This window comes from Phalacrocorax carbo, chromosome 15 (assembly GCF_963921805.1).
Source record: "Phalacrocorax carbo chromosome 15, bPhaCar2.1, whole genome shotgun sequence".
NCBI classification, from domain to species: Eukaryota; Metazoa; Chordata; class Aves; order Suliformes; family Phalacrocoracidae; genus Phalacrocorax; species Phalacrocorax carbo.
Genome location: NC_087527.1, coordinates 3,815,763 through 3,841,967, shown reverse-complemented (window position 1 = coordinate 3,841,967; position 26,205 = coordinate 3,815,763). Strand labels below are relative to the sequence as shown.

Here is a 26,205-nt window from a genome sequence, read left to right as displayed (position 1 = left end):
AGTATGAAGTTCTAAGTCCCCTTCAGTGGGACAAATAAAACTTTCATTGGGAAGATAATTCAGATGGTTTTAGCTACTAATATCAAAACTGCTGTCTCAAGTAACTAGGTCTGGTATTGCTCTGTTTCTTCCGATTAACTCTGCTAACATCCCCTCGCTTAAGACCCAAGTCTGCTTCCTAGCTGTCACTTAATCCCTGCTTTATAACAAGCAGGGACAGTACAGAACCAAATCCATGGGTACTAACTTTTCTGTATTTGAGAACCGCTTTATTCAGAATTTGAAAGTGGAGGCTATCTTAATTACCCCAGATCCAAATGCCTCCAAGCCCTGAAGGACACTGAAGTAAAATACTACTATTTCATCTCCAGTTTATCTCCTGTAACAGACTCAAAGCTTGATAGACTGAAGAGAAAAGAAAACATTACAGGAAGAGGAAAATCAGGGGTCAGTTTCTTATCTGCTTCCAACACCTGCTTCAGTCACAGGGGTCAAAGTGGAAATCCAGAAGTCCCACCATAAAAAAAGAACCACCCTGCTTCATTCCGTAAGGAAATTCCAAGTGTACACGTTTCAAGCAGCAACACTGTAGTATATCATCACACCTTCGTCCATTTAGACCCTGGTTATGTCGCTTATTGATCGGAGCACAGTCCATTGGTAGAAGCAACGCACACATTCTTTTCCTCCATTGAAAGGTATTACAAAGAGGTAAAGAAGAGAGCAGATACCTTAAGTATGCACACTTCCTCCCAAAGTGTGGGGAAAGTGGGCTTTCCTCTTTTCCTCCCTGGCAATTATCACCTGCTTCCATCATGTACAATGTAAATTTTGCCCACCTGTTGTACAGCTGCTGAGAGCTGAATGTGTAAAGCAAGTACAAGGTGTTTCCAGTGAGAAAGGCCAGGATCCAGAAGACAATCAACACTGATCTCTTCTCCTGAGCAAGGAAAAGAAGCAGACAAGATAAATTCAAAGTCTCAAGGGTTGTGCCGAGCCTTTGGCTGCTGAAAAATGCAAGACTAACCCAGGGGACACAAATATGCAACTAAGTAATTAATTTATTTACATAGGAGTAAGAGTCAGAAATAGGCTGCTAGGTAAAGACATATATAAACACAAGCAGAACTGGCTCTCATTCATCTAACCTTTTCAAATAAAGCAACTTCAGAGAAATTAATGGAAATATACTGGAGAAAATTACATTCTTACTTGCAAAAAAACAATTTTCAAAGTTGGGATCTTTCTTGGGACATCTAAATTCTCCTGATATTTAAAACGCAGTTTGACAAACATGTTAAAAAACAGTGAGTTCCATATTTGGTACTATAATTCTGAGCTGCTACCTGTCTGGAATTGCATCTCATGAAAGGGTTGTTTTACAAATAGATCCAAAGTCACTTACAAGAAGGCTTAGCTAAATCAAATATAACATAACCCATCACTACATGCAGCAGATATCAATGTTATCTGAATGCACTGAGGTTCTAGAACATGCATTTTTGACTGAAGAAATAATTAAAGGTCAAAAGAAGTACAAATTTTGCATGTCAAAAGAAGTAGCAATTTTGCATTTCAAAAGACAAGGAACATTACAGACAGAAGCTGGATAGCAGAAGACCTTGTCCTAGGTCTTGGCCCAATGTGATTTTGGTGAGTAAATTTTACTCCTGGGAGAAAAAAAAAACCAGCATTTTTCTTGTGAGCTGATTTATTAAGGAAATAGCTCTCTGCGGCTATTCAACAGCCAGGGATGTTAGGTTGAGATTTAAAGCAGGTGGATTAATGGGCACACTGCTGGAAAGACAGAGGTACAAAGTACAAGGCAACAGCAATCTATTACATGATTGTGCAATTCTTCTGTTCATTCAGCATCATATCACATTTATTCCACTGCTGCTGGTAGGTATAAGTATACACTTGTGCCACCCATTTCATTTTTACAAGATGGCAATTCTAGTCTTGTGCTTTTAGTGCTGTTGAAGTATTCTGCTGACACTGGAGATCATAAGACCTGAAAGATCTGCTGGTTTCTTTATATTCCAAGCATATTCTCAACAGAGCATTATAAAGATACTAACAAGTAATACATCTACAAAGTCCTTCAGCTGAAGATCTCAAAACATTATCTAAATGCTAATAAAATTAAATTCATCATTAAATAGTGAAATAGGTTTCAGCACCCCTGCTTTACATGATGGGGAAAGCTGTGGAGAAGTGCTTGAAGATGCACTGGCAGTCAATGGCAGAACCAGAAGCAGATTACAATATCCCTGACTTTTCCTCTCTTCGTATTACTATGCCAAAGTTTCAGAAAAGAGCAGGAGGGAAACTGGGAGAATATCAATGGGGAGAAATACGAAGTGAGGATTACAGCACGGTGCTCTTATTCCACCAGATCTGTATCCATATAATGGCATTCATCCCTACGTTGCAAAAGAAGGTTCAACATAGACATTGCTTTGTATACAAAGAACAACGTTGCTTGGGAGCGTAAGAGTAAGATGCTGCACTCACCTTCAGAGCAACCTGTTCTCGGAGTGTGGAGTTGGCATATGCGAATGTGCTGGCCATACCAATGCACACAGCAATCCCTGCAGGGAAACACACGGACAAAGTATATAAGGCTGGGCGGGAGGATCTTCAGTCCTAAGCCATTTGATACCAGCATCTCAAGCTTAGAAAATAATTTGCTGGGTGATATTCTGGATGCATTGGGATTTAAAATATATAGGTGACTAAAATGGGGCAGCCTGGACTCACATAAAGTTTAAATTCAAGCTAAATGAAAATAAAGCCACCGCAGTGAGCACTTGCCACCTGGCCCAGTACAAACACTCTGTCCTAATGTCAGGTTCTGTGCTGAAGGAGAAGTGCTGCAAGTTGTGGCTACATTGTGCCAACAGAACTCAGCTAGATGGTGTTACCCCAGCAGTTCAGCAGCTCATGGAGGACAGGGCATGCTCTCAGAACCGTACAGGGTACCAGGTCCAAGGAGCAAGATGAATCAATACCTGGTTTGGAGAATACTGGCAGAGCTGTAAGTGGACTAAACTCAAGCATTACTGGCTTCCCTGGGATAATAATCCCAGCACACTACCCCCAGTATGAGTAAGGGTCCTCAGACATGTCACACACAGAATTTTGTAGTAAGAGGAGGATTCGAAAAGTAATTTTGCATGACCACTGCGGGGCTGAAAAAACTCACATACCATTAAAGAAACCTGGATAGACATATTTTTTAGGGAACTCTGAAGATCAGGACTGCAATGTGTAACTGCTGATGCTGTCTGGCTTGATTTCACAACTACCGTCCTTCCAGCTATACCAGCGTCTCATCCCTCTGAGCCCTTCTGTGCTCCACAGAGGCCTTTGCTAATCACTAATGTAAGCTCTCCCCACGTCTCCTAGAGAGAGGTCTGAGGGAGAAGCCTTGGTAACATCCTCACCCCCCACAGGAATGTGAAGGAGAGATTAGGAAAAGGTACAGAACTGATCTCCCACAGGTCAGGACAGGAAACAGATGGGACTGATACAGATGAGAACAGCTTGGACTGAAAGTAGGATGAATTTATCAAATGCGTTATCCCATGCATATGAATATGTCCCCTTCATGCTAGACTACCTCTAGACACTGTCATGTGGATAAATGTATCAGTCGCCACAACACGACAAAGCTTCCTAACCACCCTCTAACATGCTTACAATCTGAAAAGGATAGATGCTTACCAAGCTTATGCTGGAAACAAACTTTAGCCAGGAGGATCAGGATGAAGGGAAGTCCCTTCTGTAGCCATCCAATCACAGCTTTTAACTCTGAAAGAGCTGGGGCTGGAGTTCCAGCTTGCTCATCACTGCCCTCCTCAGCATGCCCATGGCGGTCCCCTCCTGCCATGTGCAGTAGAGATGAACCCCGGTGATGGCCATGGTGGAAATGGTGGGACGACTGCCGGTGGTGAAATGGGGCTCCTTCTGTACGACTGGTCCCTTCCTCCCTTGGGGCTGGCATCTGAATGAATACTTCCCCACCTCCTGCGGAAGAGCCCAGAACCAAACCTGACTGGAATGGCGTGGCTGTGATGGTGCCTGATGGGATGCCTGCCAGGCCTGAGAACAGCTGCTGTGGTGAGGAAGCTTCAGCCTTCAGACTTTCAAAAACTCCGCTTTCATCTACGCTGGTTTCAGAACTGACTGTTTGGCTCCGGTTTCTGCAATGGAAGGAGAGCGGAGAAAAGTGATTAAACAAAAATGAGTGCTACAGGACTTCTCAGTCCTTTAGCCCACTCCTGACTGAAGTTGTTTAAGATTTCCCCACACACTATCAGAATATGTGGGTCTCCAGATGATACGTTTTTTACTCTATTTGCTGTTGGAAAGTCACAGTTGCAGAACTAGAGGCCAGTAATCAGACTCCTAAGATAAGATCAGAGTAATTCTCAAGAACTGATCAAAATGGACCAGTTCCTTCATCTAAGGAACAGAGTTCCCAAGCACCCCCTTTACTTTTGTAGAAGCTAAAGAAATAACTATCTGGTACCAAATTCAACATCTTCTCTAATGAATTTAATATTTAAAGAAAAACATACAAAAACCCACGTTAACTTTACACAGTGCAACCAAGACAGGTCACATTATATACAACCAAATTAATCAACCTAACTCAAAGAAATGACCTATCCCCAAAGCCTTCCATCTTTATTTAGGGATGATCGCTACTTGCCTACTGATGAATAACACACTCAAGAGACAGAGTCAGCTGGTGAAGAGAAGCCTTGAGAGCTGCTTGTATGTGCTCGACCCAACAAATATTGTAAGTGAAGGATGTGCTCATGGGTCAAAAGAAATTGTTTTATTTTTATATTCTTGGCAAACTGGACATGGATGTACCCAAATTGCTGGGCACTGGACAGAATTAGATCTGGCACCGATTCTTTCCTGAGCTTGTTGGATTATAGCCAGATTCCAAAAAGAAAGTCTTACATATCTTCATCCTAATACCAAAAGAAAATATGCTTTCTTTACCTGAACGCACTACTGTGGTACTGAAATGAATACGTGTAAAGTTTAGATGACAGGGAACAATACAGGTAACAAGTAGAACAATCATTAGCAGTAAATGCTTGGCAGACAGCAAATACCTCTCTAACTTTCAAAAGGAGAGTGAAGAAAGAATAAAGCTCAGCCAGAGGCAAAGCCCACAAATAAGGCATGTTGCAGAGCTTCAGCCTCTCTTAATTTTAATCCTTGGAGATCTCCAACTTTAGAAATAGAGGTCACAAGATGAGACAGCACATGCAGGCACATACAGGGCCCTTAACCCTCTCTCCCCCATGGGTTCTAAAGCCTCCCCAGGTGTCTAAATGGCACAGAGCACTGCCTTTCACCTCACTCTGGAGATAGCTTCAAACCTCTCAGGGCATACCTTCCCACTAAGTAAACTCCTAATAAGGCTTTTTATAGCTACACCCCATTCCCAATGTCTCTCCACAGGCCCCAGCAGGGAATCAAGTCAACAGGATACTGCACACCTCTTCTTGGTTCAAAATACTCATCAACCAGGTCTCGGATTTTACACCTAACATTAAAATTCAGGGATGTATACACAAGACAGGGACATAATGTGACAGAACATATGTCTGGGAACATAACAAATTGGGAGGACCCCGGTGTTACCGATAATGTACTGTTTGGAACAATACTACCAAGATACACGACTATGCTTTCAGCAGGAGGGCGTTAATCATGGACGTATTGAAAAACAATGAACAAGGATGGAATTGTGAGTCTGCTGAAGTTAACAGAAGTGAAGAGCACTGGCAACAGCATTTCAGCCTACAGTTAGAAAACCTTCAGCCTGTTACTGGCAACATGTATTTACCCTATCAAGAAACAGAAGCATTTGTAAAAACTGTTTGACATTACTTGGCTTATCTTTTGCACTCAATAATAGACACCTATCCTGAATATATTTTAACCACTCAAACCAATCCCAAAGTGCCTTACAAGTCAGTACAGACTCAGAGAACTCTACACTGCACTACCCATACAACACCTTATGTGCCTCTCAAGCCCCAGGCTTGCCTGCTGATAAAAAACCCACAGACCGCCCTGAGGCTTGTGCAGCATCATGCAGGAAAAAGCTGAAGATGGCTTTCTTTGCCCCTGAAACTAAGAATAGTACCATGCTAGAAGTAGTCATGACATCAAGCTTCATCTCTATCTGCAAAACCACTACGAAAGACTTAGTGACTGCTTGTGATTACGATCTTTCACTTACAATCTCAGCTCAGCCAAAGCAATGAGAATCGTTAGCTCCATCTTTGTCTTAGAGTAATTAGATTAGTTTCTTCTTTAGAAAAAAAGAGTCAAGCTCTAACCCTGGGAAAGCACAAGGGAATATTTTGTACCAGAACAACAACAGTGGCAAGCCTCCCTTGCTGATGTTATAATTACAGAAGTGAATTATAGGTATTCTAAATATTCACATACATGAAGCTAGATACAGATGTAAAGGATCACCCAAAACCTTTATAAAGCACTAAGCCATAGAAGTTGGGAGCTTCAGACCAGCAGACTTTTAAAACATTTTAATAACAGAAGGACAAATAACCTCTGTTCATACAGATTGATCCTTTCAGATTGATAGCACTCAGGATCCCCACAGGACTGTGCCATGAATCGCTCTTCTGGAGCTCCAAACCATCCTGCCTCTGCTAAGCCAACTGTCATATGTGCCATACGAGATCAGGAAATGTGAACCACTGTAGCTGGTAGCTGTCAATAACTGACAGGAAGGAGAAAAGTAAGCCTGACTCTAAACTCTCTAAACTCAAGCAGAAAGCCTGGCCACACTACATGCATGCCTTTCTCACTTTTGAGCTTTCATCTTCTAAAACACGCCATACACTTAAATCAGAACATTCCCCTCTGGAGAGGAAAATGGAGGAAAAAAAAGGAAAAAGATCTACCTTTCAGGAGGAACGCTGTCAGTGTTGCTGCTATGCCGTCTCTGCATTTTCCTCAAAACCTTAAAACACAACACGCTCAACATTAACGTTGTAGGTCAACAATTCCCAGTGTGACTACTAACAAAGGCGCACAGAGTCAGAGGGTCGTGAAACCCATTCAGCTAGCAACATGGCTGGCATAAATCATTTGCTTCTCTGAAAGAGCACCTCGAGCTTGCCTTTGTTTCTTCGTACACTTGAGAAAAAACAACTTCCAACTGGCAAATGGAAGCACACGTACGCAGGTCTCCAAGCAGGGCAGGAACTAGTCAGATCCCCTCTTCCAGTATGTGGCAGTCACAAGGAGCGTCCAGCTGTGTGATGTATAAAGAACATATATGTTCTCACAAAGAACTTGAGGACAACTAACAGAGTAGTTCTCGATGTGACACGTGAATCAACATACGCTCTCTGGAAACGAAATCTCTTCTTCCCCTTCTGAAGAAACTCACTTTGTAAAGCAAAACTGAGAGGGAGGAAAAAAAGAAAATGTATAAACATTTTTTATGAAAAAATACAATCAAGACATGACAACATTCTTTTAAAGAAGCAACCCATTTCTTTTAAACCACAAAAAATGCCATTAGCAAATTCTGCACAATGGTCATAAAGAATATGCACATATGCAAAAGGTGACATGTTCCTGCTCCACCCATTCTGGAATTGTCCGCACAAATAAAGTAAGGTCTGGAGTGGGAAATGAAAAGGCATTGAAATTGTATTAACTTCTGAAACTTTTTCTAGAACAAGGAGAGTAGTTCTTTGTTTAGTTATTTAAATCTCTGCTTTCAAGGGTCTAATTTTAAGGAACAACCTCAGACACATTACAACTTCTAAAAATAAAGTTAATTAAAAAAGGAAAGAACACAGCAGCAGCAGCAAGGCACAGCAGAGTACCTGGCAAATAGTCCTACACTGCTTAATATTATATTAGTTATATAAAAGCTGAGGAACGGGCTATTTTTCCAAGTGATTTGTCCAGGTTCCCACAGGCATTTCATAGAAGATTTAGAAAGACATCCTTTAAATACTGAAGTCTGATCCTACTCAGCCCTGGGCTACAATAGCTACTGAATAAAATGTAAAAGGCTCTAAACACATTTGAATACCAAAAGTTATAACATTATTTATAACATTTCATACTGCATGAATATATGTAAATGAATGTGCAGCCCTATATCTGCAGTCTGGAAAGGCACAATGGCTCCAAGAACATCTCCTAGCTGTCTGTAAGGAGAAATATGGAAGCTGAGAAGTAGAAAATATGGAATGTTTTTTTTTTCCCCTACATTTTCACCTTTTAATTCATATTCTTTACTTTCAGTGATCCACTAGCCCATGCAAAATTGCATTAAATACAAATTTTATCCCTTAATAAAGCCCGTATCATGCAGTTCACAGTGCATGAACAGTTGTGTTTATCACATACACCTGCAGTGAAAATACATGTAGTTTGCCCAGCCCTGAAGATAAGTTACCAAACAGTGAAAGAAGAAAGGGCGTTTCAGTTAAATCACAGAGGTAACCGTATGGAATTTGTAACAAGACCAGGAAAAAAAAGTCAGTCTTTACAAAAAAGATGAAGACTTTTGGTTTGTAACACCCAGTCTTGAAGAACCCCATCACGTGGGCTGAGACGACACTGGATTTGAGTCATCATTGACAGCGAACATGGAGGTTTTAATCTGAGATGCCAACTTTGGACATCCCCTTGACAGTTAATAGAAATACTCACCTATCTATGGAAATAAAATTTAGCATAACCATATATGGCAGGAAAACATAGCTTTTAACCGTTTTATTGAGAATATGCAGGAAGCCATAATGAGTACCAGAAATCTAATTCTAACCAAAGTTTTCTGATACCCTAAGTTACCAACACTCTTAACTACAAGTTTTGATCTTGTAACTGTCAGTGGTTTTTTAATCTCTAGCTATACATTTTAATTTGTGTTGCGTTTTCAGGGCCAAAATTTGTTTTATACGGATCTGTAAGTTTTTTACAGTAAAAAAAAAATATTAAATTTTTTTTAGATTTTTTAAAGCTGCATTTGTAGTAACAACACTTAGTACTCCTTTAGTACAGAAATCTTAGTACTTCCTTAGTACAGGAATTTTTTATGCTTTCCCTGCAGTAAATGTTATTTAATCCTAACCTGACAGTATCTCTGTCGACTTAATATATGATTTCATCCTCTTTTTAACCAAAACAGTAATTAAGATATGATGAAAAGGCCAAGACAGGCTGACCCATGCAGGCAGAGCTGTCCTACCTGTGAACAGCTTTGGGCCCACTGCTTAAAAAGAAACCTGTCCATCCTCCCAGGGTACAAGCTGAAAGCTAGAGTCAGTGTGGAGACCACTCTGAAACTTGGAAAATCCTTCATTCTCTTCTAGACCATTAGAAGTCTAATGGATTCTAACGTGGGGTGAAATCACAATCCAAAATGACATGCAGCTCTATGGGGAATCCGTTTTTCTTTTGGCGTCAGCCACAAAGGGGACAGTGGCATGAATGGTAAGTACTGAAGGTGCAGGACTTTGTGAGATGTAATCATCTATTCCGCCCAGAGTCCTACGGATTTAAGATCAGACAGATTTTAAATGGACTTTGTTCCAAAAGGCACTCAGCTTCACTACTGATTGACCCTGCCTTTTCCGGATTAGGGGTTTTCATCTTGCAACACTTGGACATTTTTTAACAGTACCTGAAGAACAGGTTTAACCAGAGGTGCAAGGTGCCACGGTGGGAGAGAGGGAAGCTCGAGAGGGTGCAGACATGTCATACGTGGAGCCCTTCAGATAATCCAAGATGATCCAAATTTCACATTCTCACAGGTCCTTCAAGCTGGTGCATTGTAAGGCACCTGGATCACGGTGCTCAAACAGGCATCTGTAAGAAGTACATACACAGAGTCATTTCCACCACAGCACCGCGAGTTTCCCCTCTCCATCTCCTTGAGAAAGAGAGCGAGGAGCGGGAAGCCTCGCTGCTCGAAGCCTCGCTGCTCGAAGCCTCGCTGCTCGAAGCCTCGCTGCTCGAAGCCTCGCTGCTCGAAGCCCCGCACGCGTGCAGACCCAGCGCGGCCGCTCGCCCCTGGCCGCGGCACCTGCAGCCCTGCTCAGCCGAGAGGCGCCCCCGGGCGCCCGCTGAGCTGCACGCCGCCGCACGCCCGTGCAGGCGAGATACACGCAGAGATGTGCTTGTATCGACACGCAGATAGGCACAGACACGCACCTACAAGCACCGTTACGTACGCACACGCACTTATCTGCACCCACGCAGAGAGACCGAGGCCAGGCCTTTTTCCTCCAGCCGGTCGGGGGCGGGGATTCCCGGCGCAGCCGGCGGCTGGATGCCCCAGCGGGGCGGGGGTGGGGGGCGGGCCGGCGCTGGGGAGCTGCGAGCCCGGCCGGGCCGGACCCGCCGGCGGCGGCCCCCCCGTACCTCGCGGCGCGGCGGCGGGCAGCGCCCGGGCCCGGCGCGGCCGCACCCCCTGCGCGCGCGCACGCACATCCGCGCCGCCCGCCGCCTCCGCCCCGCGCCGGCGGAAGCGCTTGGGCCGCGCTCCCCGGGAGGGCGGCCGGGCCCGGTGGCAGCGCCGGGGCTCTCCGCCGGGCGCGGCCCTCCCTCCCTCCGCCGGCGATGCCGGTCCCGCACCAGCGCGGCCTCCGCCGTTCCTCTCCCTCCGCGCGGCGGGCGAGCGCGGCGGCGGCGGGGGGCTGAGGGCCCAGCCCGCCGCCCCGGGGCCGGGCCGCCATGGTGCCCTGGGGAGCCGTGCTGTGGCGGCGGCTGCTGAGGAAGCGCTGGGTCCTCGGCGTCGTCTTCGGGGTCTCCCTCGTCTACTTCCTCACCAGCACCTTCAAGCAGGTCAGTGCCCGCCCCGCAGCCCCCGTCCCGCCGCGGGACCTGCCGTCCCGCTGCCGGCGCGCAGCGGGGCGGGTTAAAGAGGTCCCTCGTCCCGGGGTCGCTCTTGCTCTTCAAGTGCTGCCCCTGAACTCCTGGGGTATGTTGCCGTAAGAATTACGTAATAATTATTAAATAAAGAAAAGAGTTCAGTAAAGTCATGCCTGCTGCTGTGTTTGGCAGCACTGGTGTTTTGGACCAAAACTAGGGGGGAAAAAAAAAATCTCGAAGGGACTTGATTATTCTATTGTAGTATCTCTTGTGAACTCTAAGTCCACTAGCAAAGAACTTACAGAGGAGAAATTTGCGCGCCTGTGGTTATTTAATACAATACATGCTACTTTCTGTGGTTGTAGTCGCCGAGTTCAGCTGTGCTAGCCGATCCTGTGGTGAACTTGCGCACCCCCGTTTTACTGGGTTATGTCGCTTCCATGCTGTGTACAGCAAGAAGTAAGCTACTGCAAGTAATGTGTTGCTTACTCCACCAACACTTGAATTTACAACTACTAGGTGTTTTTAATTGTGGGACAGACAAGTGGATTGGGGTGGCAGAAGGAACTTGTATGCTTGGTTGCATCGCTGTCTTTCCTTGCAGGAAGAAAGGATGGTGAGAGATCGGACTCTCCTCCAGGTGCAAGAGCATGAGCAGCCGATCATGTGGAAGGTGAAGTTCAGTTCGGGGAACAGCAGTCAGCTGAGTAACCAGTGCAGGAATTCTGTGCAGGGGAAGCTCCTCATTACAGATGAACTGGGTATACCTTGATACTAAGAATTTATTCTGCCTTTTGCAGTCTAGAACACTGCTTTGCCTGTCTGGTTGTTGATGGTGCTTCCAAGTAACAGCTGCTCTTTAGTGAGGCATTCTTACCGCAGAACCTGAGCTGTTGGCCTTTCATCCTCAGACTGGATTAATTTTGCTGCAGCTGCAGACACTGCTGATGTGGCTCTGTGCGCAACAGGCTTGTGTCCCGCTTGGCTCCGCTCAGGCACGGTACCTCACGAGTGCAGCTGTACTGTTTCCAAGACCACCTTATATTCAAAGAACTCCAGTCACCTTTGCACAGAACTCAGACGTTGAGTCCCGCTCAATTTAGCGTGGTTGCTTGCAGAGCTATCTGTCTCTCCCTGCAGTGTATTCCTACTGCCAGGTATGTTAGGGAAAGGAATGGGGGAAAACTGGCCTTGTATGGAGGCAGCTCAGGACTGGTATAATTAGTGCTCAGTCACAGTTAACGAGCTCACCTGACCCCTGTAAACCCAAGGATGTCACTTGCAGGTTCTCAGATTAACCACTTGGTTTGAGTGTATGGAGCCTTTCCTACCATGCGCACATGCTTCCCCAATGTGGTTGTTGCTCGGGTGCCGGACCTTTCTTGACCAGAAATCAAGGCTGTAGAATAACTGTCACATCTTCTGTGATTTGCGTCGACACCAAATGTAGCCCTGCCTGAATTATGCTTACTGCTGATTCGCCCAGGTCTCTAAAATGACTGATATCTTTCATAGTCTAGCACTGTGATAGCACAGTTTCCATAGGGACACGCACTGTGGTTCTATACTATTAGGGATTCCTCTCAATGAATATTACAACTATCCTGCATGGATAAATCTAAGCCTCCTCATATTGAATTGAAAAGAGAGCTATCCAGATGTAGACTGGTCAAAAGAACGTATGTCAGGGTTTTCTCCAGTACCATCGTTGCCAGTTATCTTTTCCCTTCCAATCACAACAATGAATTATGCCAAAAAGAGATCAGAACTTGAATATCCTGCATTTAATGACTCATACTGTATATACAGCATATTAGATTAGGTATACAATAGTTGTACTACAACACCAGATTGTAGTAAAACTCAGCTTTATGTCCAAGCATTATTTCAAAGAATTGCTAATTAGGACTTCAGCCACCTTGAGGGGGATCATAATCTACTAAATGATAAATAAACCTGTTCTTAAGTGATGTGATTCTTACTATAGCATTTCTATAGACCGTACAAAAGAGTTTGTCTCGCCAGTTATTACTACTGTTTTTGTGTTTCAGGCCACATCTGTGAGAGGAAGGACCTACTGGTAAATGGCTGCTGTAATGTCAACGTGCCCAGTACGAAGCTGTACAGTTGCGACAGCTGCCTTCCCAACGGCTGCTGCAGCGTGTACGAGTACTGTGTTTCCTGTTGCCTGCAGCCCAACAAGGTGCGTGGTCTTTCTTCTGCTTTTCAGGTGTTCTCAGGTTCCTCTGTGGCTTAAAGTGGGTGTTTGTGAGGAGCTTTTCCCTTAGAGGGCACAGTTCCTTTTCTTGGCAGGATGAGGAAAGCCTGCGAGAACCATATGGCAGGCTATAAATAAACCCTGAAACAAATCTATCCTTCCCACCTTTGAGAGGAAATACTGGGAGTCTAGCAAGGTGTTTCAACTTCAGGGGAATTGCATTTGCTGAAGGGAAATGATTGCAGAAAAGCTATTCCAGCCAGTATCAGTTTTGCAATTGGCACTTTGCTGCATTCCATTAGCTTCTCTAGAGTCTCTTCCTGCTGCCGGGGTTCCGTGATGTGTTAACCTTTCTGTGCTTGCTAGAAATTTGTAATGGAGTTGCTTACTATTCCTCTAATACTTGAGCCGTGTAGGTTAAGGTGGACTTTGATTACTCGTTGTTGACCTACAGTGTTTGTGGGTTTTCTGTTTTGTCGTCTTTTTTGCTAACCACTTCAGCAACATCTTCTGGAACGTTTCTTGAACCGGGCAGCCATTGCTTTCCAAAACCTCTTCATGGCAGTGGAAGATCGCTTTGAGTTGTGTCTGGCGAAATGTAGGACTTCATCACAGGTAAAACACAAGTACATGTCCAGGGCTCAAAAATGGAAGCAATACCCAAAAAGTGCCCTTGGAAAATGGGGCTTGGTCCTATGAATGGCTGGTCTGTTGTGCTTGCATGCACATGGGCATTTTCATAAATGCTGAGAGCAAATGTGGAGACAGTCCTCTGATTTGTAAGGTGAAATAGTAACATCAGCAGTAAATGAAGGGCAAAGTGCACATTTAGAGCAGGATAAGTTGTAGGCTCTCTTTAGAAAAGAGGTACTTAACTAAAAAGAGACTAGCTGAGGTCAGTGACTGGTGAGGATCTCGGGTAAGTTCTGGGGAAGATCTCTTAAGGATGAGAACAGTGAGAGTTGTTCCCAGTAGCTTCAGAATGCTATTTACGGTACATTTTTAGACTTATATGCTGACAATCATCTGCATAGGAGCTCAAAAAGTATGTTGAGTTTTTTTGCTTTTTAAGAACAGAGGTAAACTTCTGTTACCCATGTGATTTTATTAGAAGTTTTTGTCTAAGCAAGCATCAGGCCTCTTAGAAAGTGCTGTCAGAGATGTCATGCAGCTTGAGTATTAAATATAGCAGTAGGGATGGACTGCCAACAAAGGATGTAGTTCCAAATGTCTCCAAAGTTGTGGGTTTCTTACCCATGGTACCTGAGCTCTAGCTTTATCAAGAAACCTGCATGCATCTCAAGTAGCAACTTTATTGTGCCTTGCTTGATGTTTTGACATTTGATGTTTAGGACATCTGACAATACTGCCAAAGCGCATATAACACTTTTTTTTTTTTTTGAACACTGAATCTATTCCCACCTACTTGGGTAGTCTCCTGAAAAGTAGGTTCTGGGTATGGCTCAACGTTAAAGTGGTATAATATAGCGACTGTCTTCTGTATGTTGGGAGTGCAGTGTTGATTGACACTGGATGATATTCTAATGAGTCGAAGAATTTGGAAAACTTTTTGCATACGTGTAAATGCTCTGGGTTTTGGCCCTCAGTGAAGAGATGTGTTTTTTCAATACGTGTGTATCATTAAAGCTTCTCCTTTTCCTGACAGAGCGTGCAGCATGAAAATACCTATAGAGACCCAATTGCAAAATACTGCTATGGTGAATATCCCCCAGAGCTTCTGCCTGTTTGAAAGCTGTGTGACCTAAGCAACAGAGGGACGGAACTGGAGACTGGAATCCAAAAGAGCAAGACGTCAGCTGCTGCTTTACAGGAGCCTCAGTGTAAATGGCTTACGTTGTTTCTGGGGACAAGGCCCAAGGTGTACAGTGTAAGCGAGAGACTTAAGTTCTCCGGGACTGAATCTTGCTGTCTTCAGTTATGCACCTGCTTTAGAGTACTAGTACATTCTTTGAATATTCCTCTAAATTATAGGATGCACAGAGTCAATCTAGGCTATAAAACATCATAGGAAAATGACTAATGTAGCTTTGCAGCTGTACATGGAGGTTCAGTTGTGTCTCTGCACTTCAGAGACTTTCCAGAGTGACAGCAATAATTTGAGAACTTTTGCTTTAAGAGGGTAAAGCATGCCTGTTGTGCTTCTCTCTCTGGAGCACTTCTTGACATACATGGTGTATACTACATATGTAATTATGAATTATTTATTCATTTTATATGGATTACTACCTGAAAGTACAGATGCTTTCACAGGTAGTTGTTGATATCTTTCAGTCCCTGTTTTGTTATGTGAGGTAGAAAGGATATTTTAGATCCTGACTAAAATTGGATGGTGATTTTCCTCCTTAGTCTAAAGGAATTGTGCTGGGATTCGTCACTATAGTGCTTATGTTCCTCTTAGTTAATTTAAAGCATTCAGAACTCCAATGGAGTTGTTAGGCTGTCGAAGTCCCATAGCATGAGAGAAGAGCAGGGAGCTGCCTAGGGTGGGATGTTTGTTGCCTGTAAACACTTTCCTTGTTACTCTGCAACGGTTTCCTCAAAGAGGAGTCTTAGTCTTGTAAAGAGCGCTCTGCTAGTCCGCTTTGTGGCAGGGAGTACTGCAGATTCGCTCGCTTGAACTTGTTCAGGCTTTGGTAATTCAAATGTACTTCACTCCTGGTTGTGTAGGAGGCCAAAGGGTGGAGTTGTTCTAGGATTTCAGTTTAATGATGGTCTTGAGCATGCAGTAATTAGAATGTCAGGACGTGGCACTAGCCCTCCACTGAGGACAACTGTGGTGCATGAGTTCAGCTAAACAGTCATGATGGTTTTGATTTGCTGTTTGACATACTTGCTACTCTGGAATGCCAGTCTGATCAGAATGGCGCTAGAACAGGGTTGGTTCTCCCACAAATTTTCCCAGCTTTCTTAAGTTGCAATTTAAACTGTCTCCCTCTTAAGGCCACTCAACACAGAAAAGATGGATAGAGAACCTGTAAAATGCTGACTCAATTTGTGCTCCCCTTCTGCAAGTCACTGGGCAAAGTCCAAGCGCTAGGCAAAATTGGGCTGTTCTTTTCTGCATGCAAAGCCTCATTTCTCTTGTTTTTACCCCATCCATCTCCTCTGTGATTTTGACTTTGTGTATGCTTATTTAAACTGATAATTCCTATTCCTTGACTGAAATAAAACAATCTACAGAGGCTTTAACAAAAACAAAGCAAAAAATCCCCCAAAAGCCAGCCAAGCAGAGTGGCAGAGTATCCTGGTGCAAAAAGCCTGTAGAATGCTATTGCAATTACATACGATATAAACATTCTAGAAGTAGTGTTACCAGCCATCTGATAAAATCCACTTGCATTGTTTTCATTGTTCTTTCCCAGAAGTCATCAAGTGAGATAATGGTTCTGTCAGCAGATTCTCTTGAAAATCTTGTTTCTCCCAAAGCTTAAAAGCTTTAGTGTTAGCAGTTTATCCAGCTGAAAAATCTGTTTCCCCTTTGCTGCCATCCTATGGCAACTTGCTGCAGCAGACATGATAGCGTGAAGATGCAGTGTGAAATGCTGTCTTCAGAGGGTAGCAGAGGTTACTTCTCTTTTCAGTGTTAAACAGATTCTTCACCCCTGTTCCAGCACTTTGTAACTGTTTTCTTCAGGGAAGGCCATCAGGTTGGACCATCATATCATTCCCACTGAGATGTGTTCCAGCACTTCATGATTTGCACCACGACTGCTGAGATCAAGATACTGATGGCTTTCTTTTTCAACTTGGTATTAATTCTTTAGCAGGTGATACCGCTGCTTGAAGCAGAAATTGTAAGAAATCCTAAGAACCAACCTAATTTAGACAATATTAGTGGGAATCCCTGGCCCCTTCTCTCCTAGAAAAACAGGATGTGATCAGAAGTGCATTGTGACCATTGTCCATTCAATGGGACAGATATGGCATCCTCCCTCCCTCCCTTGTGGTTGAGCTGTTCAACTAGTGTCTATACTATATGTGAAATCATTAAAAATTTATCTGTGTTCTAAAATACTGCCTGTTCTCATGTCTTTCATTGAACTCTAAGGCAACACTACCAAAATGTAAGTTTGAAGAATGCAGTGGAGGAGAGAGGGACAGTAACTTGAATATAAGAAAAGAGCAAGCTTCTCTCAATGGTGCGCAGAAAGATCTGTCTGTTTTCTAAAGCGGATTGAGCAGGGAAAGGTATGCAAATGATTGCTTCACGTTGTGAAGATACAGCGAGATGTCAAATGTGCTTCCTGGTAATACTTCTGTGTGATTTAAGTGATGTCCATCCCTCTTGCAAAAAAGCTTGGTGACTCTGGTTGTCACTGGCCGTCTGACATCTCCTTTCTATTTGTCAGCTAAGAGGCTCAGGTTGTTGACTTGTATTTGGCAGCAGATCTAATGAGAGCATTTGATGGAGTGACTGGCTCTGCTTATCTGCACTGAGGTCAATGCTGGGGATAATTGAATGGGTTGTATACTCCTTGATTTCTGTAGTTTACAAGAATATTAATGCTAGTGAAAAATGGTAGCAGCTGACATGTAATGAGGAACAGGTATAGTATTTCGCTGTACCAATTTGGAAAGAGTAATCTATGGCAGAAGGGCAAAGCAGTAACTGCCATCCTAGCTGAATTTAAACTTGAGCCATTAGCCTTGAAAGAACCTGCTGTACTGCTCCATTGGGATGGTGCAGGGAGAGCCGGTTAAAAATTCTTATTGTGATGTGCTGGAGTTCTGAAAAGGCAAAAGCCAACTCTTGGTTTGAGGCCAACACTAAATGGTTGATGAACTGGGAACATGGTTTCTGCATCTCAGAATCTCACTCACTGCAGTGGCAATTCTTTGTCTTCTGAAAGTGTTCAGGTTTAATCACTTGGAGAACTTTCTAACGAACTATGTTAGTCAGTTTCAGAATATAAAGCACTAAGCACAGCAAATCCTAAACCTGAGTCTTTGTTCTGATGTGCTTTTAAAAAGCAAAACTTTTTTTGACCTCCCTTGTCATTTAGCTGCACAGGCTTGAACTTTAGGATTTGTTCTGTCTTGCGCTAGTCACTTAAACTGCAAACACACTAGTTCCTTTAACCTAGCACCATAATGTGATATTTGTTCTTCAGTTATTCTAGTCAAGGAGAGGTGGGGGAGGAGGTGAAAAGGAATTCTCCTACTCAGCAAGTTCCACAGAAGACGGAGTTCAGCAAATTATTGGTGCTTTAATACGAGTCCTCTGTATTTCTTTACAACCCAAGGCAAACAACTAAATATATGCAGAGGGGGAAAAATGCCAACTTCAAAACCTGCAGGGAATGATGGGAAAGTACTTAGTTCTTCATTTTTGATCCACGTCCAATTAAACAGGCATTTATATCTAAAATTTTTGGTCAAATAAGGTCTGACTTGTAGTAACATGCATACTGTCTACGTGATGTTTTCCATTTTTGAGGCAGTCATATGGCCACAGATTTTTCTTAGAAATCATTGTTCTTAGTAGATTAGAAGTGTAGGTCTTAAGCAAGAATTCTCAGGGTGATTTCAGATTGAAGCGTGCTTGTTGCTGTGGTCTGCTGTTTTGCCTATGGTGAAATAACACAAAGTTGCAGAGTAGAGAAAATTAAGAAATTAATTCTGGCTGAAAATCTTGCCTTGTAGAAGCTTTTCTAGTGTGTATTTAAATTAAGGGGATAGAAGACCACAAGCTATAGTTGCAAATGGAACGGGAGGCAGATGTTAGTTCACCTGTGAGATTACAATTAATCTGTTTCTGCTATTAATGGTTGAAATGACGATCAGCACCTGATTTCTTGCTAGTGTAATGGAAGCTTCCAATAAAATCCAGTATGTTTTCTGTCTCTCTGCATACACCTCCAGAGTAAGGCACACTAGTAGGACTCAAGGTGGCTGGGAATCATATGTCAATTCTCTACATTCTGTTCCTGTCCTGCAAAAAATTTGTTTAGATTTTAAACTCCTCAGAGCAAGATGACAACTCTACATTTATGGTTCCTAGGACTTCTGACCATGGCATCACCTCCAGCTTTTAATGTACCTATTCGTATGAATAATACCTATCTAACTCAGTGAATGTTTTCTTGTATGTGTATGTGTTTGAAGAAGTTGGTTGAATGTAAGTCACAGGTGCCCAGCCACTCCAGTATCCTATACTACTGACGTTGTCATATGCATAGAAATGCATCTATCGGCTATGTAAGGTAACACGGGGTAGTCTGTCTCCACGTCTTCAAACTGAAAAATGTAGATTATTTGCAAATTACAGTTAGAGCTGCTTAGTAATAAAACTTGTGCTATCTGAGGAAGTAAATATGTTTATACAGGGATGAACAGGGTCCTGATTTATCTAAATTGCTGATGCCTTAAAAATACACATTAAATTAAAAAATCCCAATGCTCTATAATAGCAAATGCATATAAAAGTGTGAGTAAACAAATGTAATATACCCCTTCTGATATCTTTTTGTCTGCTCAGCTTCTTGTGTCAGCCTACAAACTTACTTCTAGTAGTGTATCTCAACTGGTGTAACAGCGAGGATCAGCCACCAGAGGTTACCACAGCATTTGGATAAAAGCTGTCTCTTCCTGGTGGAGCCAGGCTGGCAGATGGCCCTTAGAGCTGGATTTCAGTGGGCAAAAGGCAGGCGAACCTACAAGTACAGAACACAAGTCATTACGTTGCTCCAGGAAAATGTGTGGAGCGTCTGTATGTATATTCCTGCATCTTTGGCCTGGCTATGCACACCTACAATATAAATTTACCTGTAAGGGATTCCTGGGTTTTCAACTTTTTGGGCAGTCATGGGTACTAATGTGGGGAAATAGCCACAGTACTGGGGCAACCTGATTGACAACTGTTGTACTAAAATAATAATAATAACCCCCCCGACCCTCATGGTAGGGGGAGAAACTGGAGAGATTTGCCCAACTGCTACTGTGTGTTGCTCTGTCATGGCAGCTCTCTGGGGAATGAGAGGCTGGGGAGCAGCTCCCTGGAGAGGGACCTGGGGGTTCTGGTCGATGGCAAGTTGAACACGAGCCACCAGCATGCCCTGGCAGCCAAGGGGGCCAGCCGTGCCCTGGGGGGCACCGAGCCCTGCATCGCAGCCGGGCGAGGGGTGGGATTGTCCCGCTCTGCTCCGCGCAAGGGCGGCCTCACCTCCAGTCCTGGGTGCAGTGTTGGGCGCCGCAGGACATTAAAGATATAAAGCTACTGGAGAGGGTCCCGAAGAGGCCACGAAGTTGGTGAAAGATTTAGAGGGGAAACCATATGAGGAGCAGCTAAAGTCACTTGGTTTGTTCAGCTGGAGCAGAGGAGGCCGAGGGCAGCCTCATGGTGCTCTGCAGCTCCCTCCCAAGGGGAGGAGGAGGGGCAGGGCTGGTCTCTGCTCTCTGGTGACCAATGCCAGGACCCGAGGGAGCGGCCTGGGGATGTGCCTGGGGAGAGTTAGGCTGGGTTTTAGGGAAAGGTCCTTCCCCCAGAGGGTGGTGGAGCCCTGGCACAGGCTCCCCAGGGAGGCATCACGGCACCAGCCTGGCGATATTCAAGCAGCACTTGGACAAGGCCCTCAGAGACACGGTGTGAATTTGGGGCTGTCCTGTGCAGGGGCAGGAGCTGGGCTCGATGGTCCTTGTGGGTCCCTCCCAGCTCAGGGCATTCTGTGATTCTCTCCTCACGCCTCAGAGGCGCTGCGCTCTGACAACGCAGTGAGAGAGGCCCCTCCCTGCGAGCCAGGCCCCGGAGGTGTGAAGGGAGGGCTCTGCGGTCGAGGCCCGGGCTCCTGCGGGGCTGAGGCTCGCTGAGGGCTGGCGGCAGGGCGCAGGGTGAGCTCCCGCTGCCGCCTCCCCGTTCGGCCACGTTTCCCACCTTTTTCTCCTCACGCTGTGTCCGTGTGCCGTTCCCCCCCCCCCCCCCCCGCCCCCCCATTAGCTGCCCGGCCCGGGGCGAGGGGAACCCTGAGCTGGGGCGGCCGCTGCGGTAACGAACCGGGCCCCGGGACGAGGCTCGCACCGGGCTCCCGCCTTTCCCGGAGCGCCCCAGCCGTGCCCGGACCGCGGCCCCCGGCGGGAGCGCCCTCTCCCGCGCTGCGCGGCGCTGCGGCCCGCTGCCTCCCCGGTGGTGGCTCTGACAGGGCAAACCGAGGTAAGGCCGCGCCGCGGCGGTCGAGGTCTCGGGGCGAGAAGGGTCGGCGCTGCTCTAACGCCTGTCGGCGCCGAGGTGCTGCTTTGTTTCAGCAGTAGTTTTGTTTACACTCGCTTACAAGCTTCTCCTGACAGGCTACAGCTGAACGAGCCTGCTGAGGGTTTTTTTGGTGGTGGTAGTGGTGGTTTTGGTTAAAACACGCGTAAGGCTGTGTTTTAACTCGCAATTAAGCCTTGACCTCACCGCTGCCCTGCCGTGCCGCCGGTGCTCGGCGGCGGCGGCCGCCCGCTGCGTGGGGCGGGGGTCACGGCCGCCCCCGCGGGGCAGCGGAGCGGCTCGGCCCCTCGGAGCCCGCTTCTCCTCCCCCCTCTTCCCAGCCTCTCACCACCGCGCCTTGCGGCTCTGCTTCGTAACCTGCCGCCGCCCCTGAACCTGCTTCCATGTTTCTTCTCTCAGCTCACTGGCTGCTCCGGTTTCTCTCCCCACCCTTTCCTTTCCACAGGCCCCCGTATCTTTTCTCCCTTCCCCTGCTTTGCCTTGGATCTGTCTCAGCTTTAGTAACTGAAGGTTGAAATGGGGTAGCAGTAATTCTCCCTCCTAAAGGAAATGTTGCTTTTTTCGAAGTAGGGAGAGGTAGTGTAGCACTCCCCTTGCCTTTGAGATGAGAGGGCTTCTCTCTTTTCTATCTTAATTTCTTTAATCCAGTGCTAGCTGTAGCTTGCCAGTGTCTGCGTCCACCTTTGCTTTGCGTATTTAGGCAAAATTTCATACTATCATGGTTGCGGTATGTGTTAAAAGGCATACCCATCCAAAGTTTCTGGAGAGAAAAGTAGTGTTTCTTGGCACCTGTGCTGTCCGCTGGGCGAGGAAGCAGAGTGTGAATTTTCCCATTTATGTTGCATTTGTCCCTAAGAACTTGGATCTTGAACCTGGATCCCATTAGGCAAATGCACCTCAAATATGTGGGTTTTGCTTTGATAAGCATACATTTACTTTTTCAGCAACAAGAGTTCTAAATCTATTTGAAAATTATTGAAAACCTCTAGGTTGCTGAAGAAAGTATTTGTCCTTATTACGATATCCTAGCTTGCTGCCGACAGAGATGAGGCTTGCTTGCAGGAGAAATATGACTTAGGAAAAGAAAAAGGTGTGCATGCCATCTGATCTCAGTCTTCCATTGTGAAAAGTTTATATTTAGAATTTGTTATAATGCCAAAATAGCACCAGCATCAGTTAAACTTTTTTTTTTTTTGAGTAGTTACATGAAACTATGTTATTGTCTCAAAATGAGCCCAGATGAGTTGTGCTCATGAACCTTTATCTCACTGCATGGAAGCCCAGCTCTATGCTGAAAAGTAATTCTGGAAAAAAAACCAATAAAGAATAATCTCCTCCTTTGCTTAGTGACACCTGGGAAGGCTTGTTCTCAGTGTTCAGCATGCTTTTTTCCTGTCCTGCTAGTTTGTAAATTCAAGCTGGGTTCTATCTGTATCATGCACATACCTATTTATAAAAGCTTTGCAGTTGGAAGTGAGATGATATACTGGTGACACATGAACCCAAATGGTGTTGAATGCTGGGAGTTCTGACTCTAAGTGTTTAGCAATCACAAGCCAGGTCCACTCCTAACACTACAATAAATTTAAAAATAAGTGAGAACGGTGTCATCTGAAGATGGACTAATGAAGTTTCAAAGCTCTGAGTTCCTCTCTACAACTTTAGACGTTTCATTTTTCTTTCTTGTGTAAAAACTGAGGTTTCTATGTAGCCACCTTAATCCAGCAGCTGCAACTGGAAAAAAAGCAACAAATATTATGAAACCCATGAAAACATTGTGGGAGCTGGTGACTGACAGCCCTGTTATTTCTGCAGACAAGTGAAATAAAAATCAAACTTCACCCTATAAGGACTTAGTTGCTTCTGTATATAAAATGGAAATTCGTTCAGGGTTTTTTTTCTGGTACACAAGCAGTACTCAGCTATAGAAGATCTGTTAAGGAGCTGTAATTTTTATAACAGTGATTTTTCTGACCTGGAGTCCTACGACAACAACAACAAAAAAGTGGTGGGGGTGGAATTCCTTTGGAATTTATTAAGTGCTGTGAGTTGGGTAAAGACTAAGAGCTTTGGACCTCATCAGGATTCTTCCTGGCTTCCTGCCAGCTGGCTTTCAGGTAGGTTCTCTATGAAGAGCTGATGTATTCTGTCCTCAACACCAGAGTTTGCAGTGGAAAAGCTGCAAGGGACCAGGCTATTAAAACTAATTAAGCTATCTATTTGTGAGCGTCAGTGAAACTTTTTGTGATGTTACACTATATGCACTTGTCACAGTCCTGCCACATCAAGGTTAGAGTGAGAAGGTGACTAGCTGGCAGTCACTTAATCAAAGGGAGATGTTGATTTCTCAGGTAACCCAGGCAGGGTGAGGCTTGCATGCTCCGTTGCTTTTAACAGCCAGATAATGAATATGCTTTCCAGAATCTGTGTTTCTCATAGTGGAAGCAGCAGCTGCATGTGATCTGTGTCGCTGTCAGAGGAAAGTGAGATGTAGTTAATTCAGGTCTACACAACAAAGACATATTGATCAGGGCTTTTCTTGCTATGGTTGGATATCTGCAATAACAATGACTAGGACAATGCAGTGAGCCAGGATGGCAAAACCAAATATGCTTTGTCTTCATGCAAAAAGTGAGAGGGCTTACCACGTAGCTTCACTGCTGAGCATCAGCAATTTCAGAGCAATTCTGCTCCAGTCTTCAAAGGGTCAGTAAGATACTGAAATAAATGAAAAGGGCACATCTTGTTCATGTCATTATAAATACACTTCATTTGTAGCTATAAGGTTAAAATCATGGCTTCAGTACAAACCGCTTGCAATGCATCAGTTCCACATGATTCTAAAAAAACCCCTATGTTTATGGGATCTGGATAAAGTTATACTGAGCTGCTTACGCAGGTACTGAATGTTGAAAGAATTATATGGAGTGGATGTATACATATGTTCTTTCTCTACTAGTAGTAGTACTTGCATGTAGATTATTATGTGCTATATATTTAGTAGAGTATTGCGGTGTATTTTTTTTTTAGTGCAAAGCTAAAATTCCTCATATACTGGTTTTATAACAAAAAATATAATTTTAATTTTTATTTCTGCAGAAGTACCCAACTCGTCGTCTGTCATCCCACTTTTCCTTCCTGTCGGTTTCCCTTAATAGCTGTGTCTGCATTTCTTTTGTTCATGTGTTGTGCAGAAGAAAAATGGGCACTAACAGATTTGCTAATTACTCTAAAATTCTTCCCAGCCTTGTTCTGTTCAGATCATTCTATTAGCTAAAGTAATGGAGTGCAATGGCATGAGGGCGCTCACACTTTTCATTATATAAGGCCTTTCTGGTGCAATATATTACTGGGATTGTCTTCTGGGGCTGTCACCAATAGCCTTTGATTTTCTACACCTGCTGTTTTCTTTTATCTCAACATTCCTTTTTTGCTACTACATTGATCCTCCTTATCTTTCCTAAATGACTGTTAAGGGCACAGGACTGGTAGCCCCTGCTTCCTCGGTTTTTGCTAGGAACTAGCCGAGCTGGCTCCTGGCATGCTCAGAATCGTGCCAGACAGTCCTCTGACCAGTGTCAGGACATTCACATCAGTGCCACAGTTCCTGTCAATTTTAAGTTTTACTACTATACCTAAAGGCAAGGTCTTGACCCTCACTGCATCATTTTGCTGCTGACACCTATTTTTCCTTACCTATCAGTATTGTCAATGTCATCTTCTTCAGCAGTATTTACAGCAGCAGACTTCTGTCTCATCACTCTGATTATATTAGCTCCAGTGATTGTACTTTCACCTCATTACCGAAATAAAGTTAACATTAATGAGAGTCATGCAGCTAAACCTCTGCTCACCTCTCTGGAAATTTATTCTAATGATGAAAAGGAGATGCATGTGGCTCTATTTAAAAGCAAGCTAGTTTTTTCCCCGACCCCCACCTAGTTACCTACCAAATTCAGTGTTAAATTAAGTCTCTTTTTATTAAGAGCTGATGATGCAAAAGAATCCAAATACGTTGTACAACATGAACAAGGACAAATGATACTGGTTAAATACTGATGTATGTACTGGTCTGCTACAGAGTTCCGTTACAACCCAAATTTCCATGTTGCTGCTGCTTTTGTAAAGGGTTTCTCCTATCTGACTCTCACAATAAATTAGCCATAAAGCACTTGGAGGTCCTAGGGAGTATGCTAGGAAAGTTCAAGATATTATCAAGTGTAACAGTAATCACACCTATAAATAAGTTGAAGCATTGAGAGTGAGGTGGGAACTGTTTATAGAAGACACGGCAAAGCTTTGAGCTGAAAGAAGAAATATAATTTAGATAAGCCAAATTAGTGAGATAAATGTACATGATGCACGTGCCAAGCAAAGAAGCTCACGAGATCTTTCACTGATTGGAATTTGGATTTAAAATAAGAGCAGTCATTTTGCTGCTGGTCACTGCTGGGGAAGCCGTATCAGTAGAGGTGGTTTGTTCATGGGGCTTTTTAGGTTTGCTTGTTAGTGAAAGGTTAGAGAATTAAAAAATCTCTTTTTACTAAATCTTTACACAAGCAGCTGCCATGACATGGCCTCAGTCCTGTCTGAGGCCACTGTCTGCTGTAGCAACACAGGTTACCTAGAAAGATAGTGCTATTGACTAAAAGAAATACCTCCTCTGAACCAACCCTTTTTTTTTTATGGTTTCCTTAAATGTTACCTCTTCATGTATGAAACTAGACTGAGCATGGTGTAGTTTAAGGGGTCTGAAATGCTTCTTGCTAAAAATTTGCATATATTTTACAGAGCTTTTCTTAAAAAATATATAAAAATAAAAAAATGTTCACCCCACACAATGCTGTGAGCAAAAAAA

General features: G+C 44.2%; 2 protein-coding genes and 1 long non-coding RNA gene across 11 annotated transcripts in view; 1 reads left to right on the top strand and 2 right to left on the bottom strand.

The window, feature by feature from the left end:
- Positions 1–10,743, bottom strand: part of RNFT2 (ring finger protein, transmembrane 2) — a 31,493-nt gene extending 20,750 nt beyond the window's left edge. The window contains exons 1-7 of one of the 9 annotated variants that reach the window (XM_064466143.1): positions 10,270–10,743; positions 9,716–9,900; positions 7,176–7,473; positions 6,969–7,027; positions 3,730–4,208; positions 2,518–2,594; positions 840–940 (exon numbers count right to left, since the gene is read on the bottom strand). In XM_064466143.1, coding sequence (XP_064322213.1) covers positions 840–940; positions 2,518–2,594; positions 3,730–4,208; positions 6,969–7,015 — 704 coding nt within the window. In that variant the 5' untranslated portion in view covers positions 7,016–7,027; positions 7,176–7,473; positions 9,716–9,900; positions 10,270–10,743. Of the gene's footprint in view, positions 1–839; positions 941–2,517; positions 2,595–3,729; positions 4,209–6,968; positions 7,474–9,715; positions 9,901–10,245 lie in introns of all 9 variants that reach the window. The other 8 variants (XM_064466145.1, XM_064466141.1, XM_064466137.1 and 5 more) reach the window with 8 other exon arrangements.
- On the top strand, positions 10,619–17,158 carry SPRING1 (SREBF pathway regulator in golgi 1). Its single transcript, XM_064466146.1, has 5 exons — positions 10,619–10,878; positions 11,510–11,666; positions 12,957–13,108; positions 13,625–13,738; positions 14,790–17,158. The coding sequence occupies exons 1-5, from the start codon at positions 10,768–10,770 to the stop codon at positions 14,871–14,873; spliced, it is 618 nt and encodes a 205-aa protein (XP_064322216.1). The 5' UTR covers positions 10,619–10,767; the 3' UTR covers positions 14,874–17,158.
- Positions 17,159–18,182: 1,024 nt separating this feature from the next.
- Positions 18,183–21,756, bottom strand: LOC135315800 (uncharacterized). The gene is made up of 3 exons (XR_010375284.1): positions 21,676–21,756; positions 19,649–19,797; positions 18,183–18,711 (listed from the first exon to the last, which is right to left on the bottom strand). It is a non-coding gene; the product is annotated as an uncharacterized LOC135315800 (long non-coding RNA).
- Between the last annotated feature and the right edge of the window lie 4,449 nt (positions 21,757–26,205).

Excerpts from the sequence above, each read along its gene's own strand:
- SPRING1 (XM_064466146.1), top strand. The coding sequence starts at position 10,768 with ATGGTGCCCTGGGGAGCCGTGCTGTGGCGGCGGCTGCTGAGGAAGCGC. Across the intron at positions 10,879-11,509 it reads TCACCAGCACCTTCAAGCAG|GAAGAAAGGATGGTGAGAGA; the intron begins GTCAGTGCCCGC and ends CTTTCCTTGCAG. Across the intron at positions 13,109-13,624 it reads GTTGCCTGCAGCCCAACAAG|CAACATCTTCTGGAACGTTT; the intron begins GTGCGTGGTCTT and ends TAACCACTTCAG.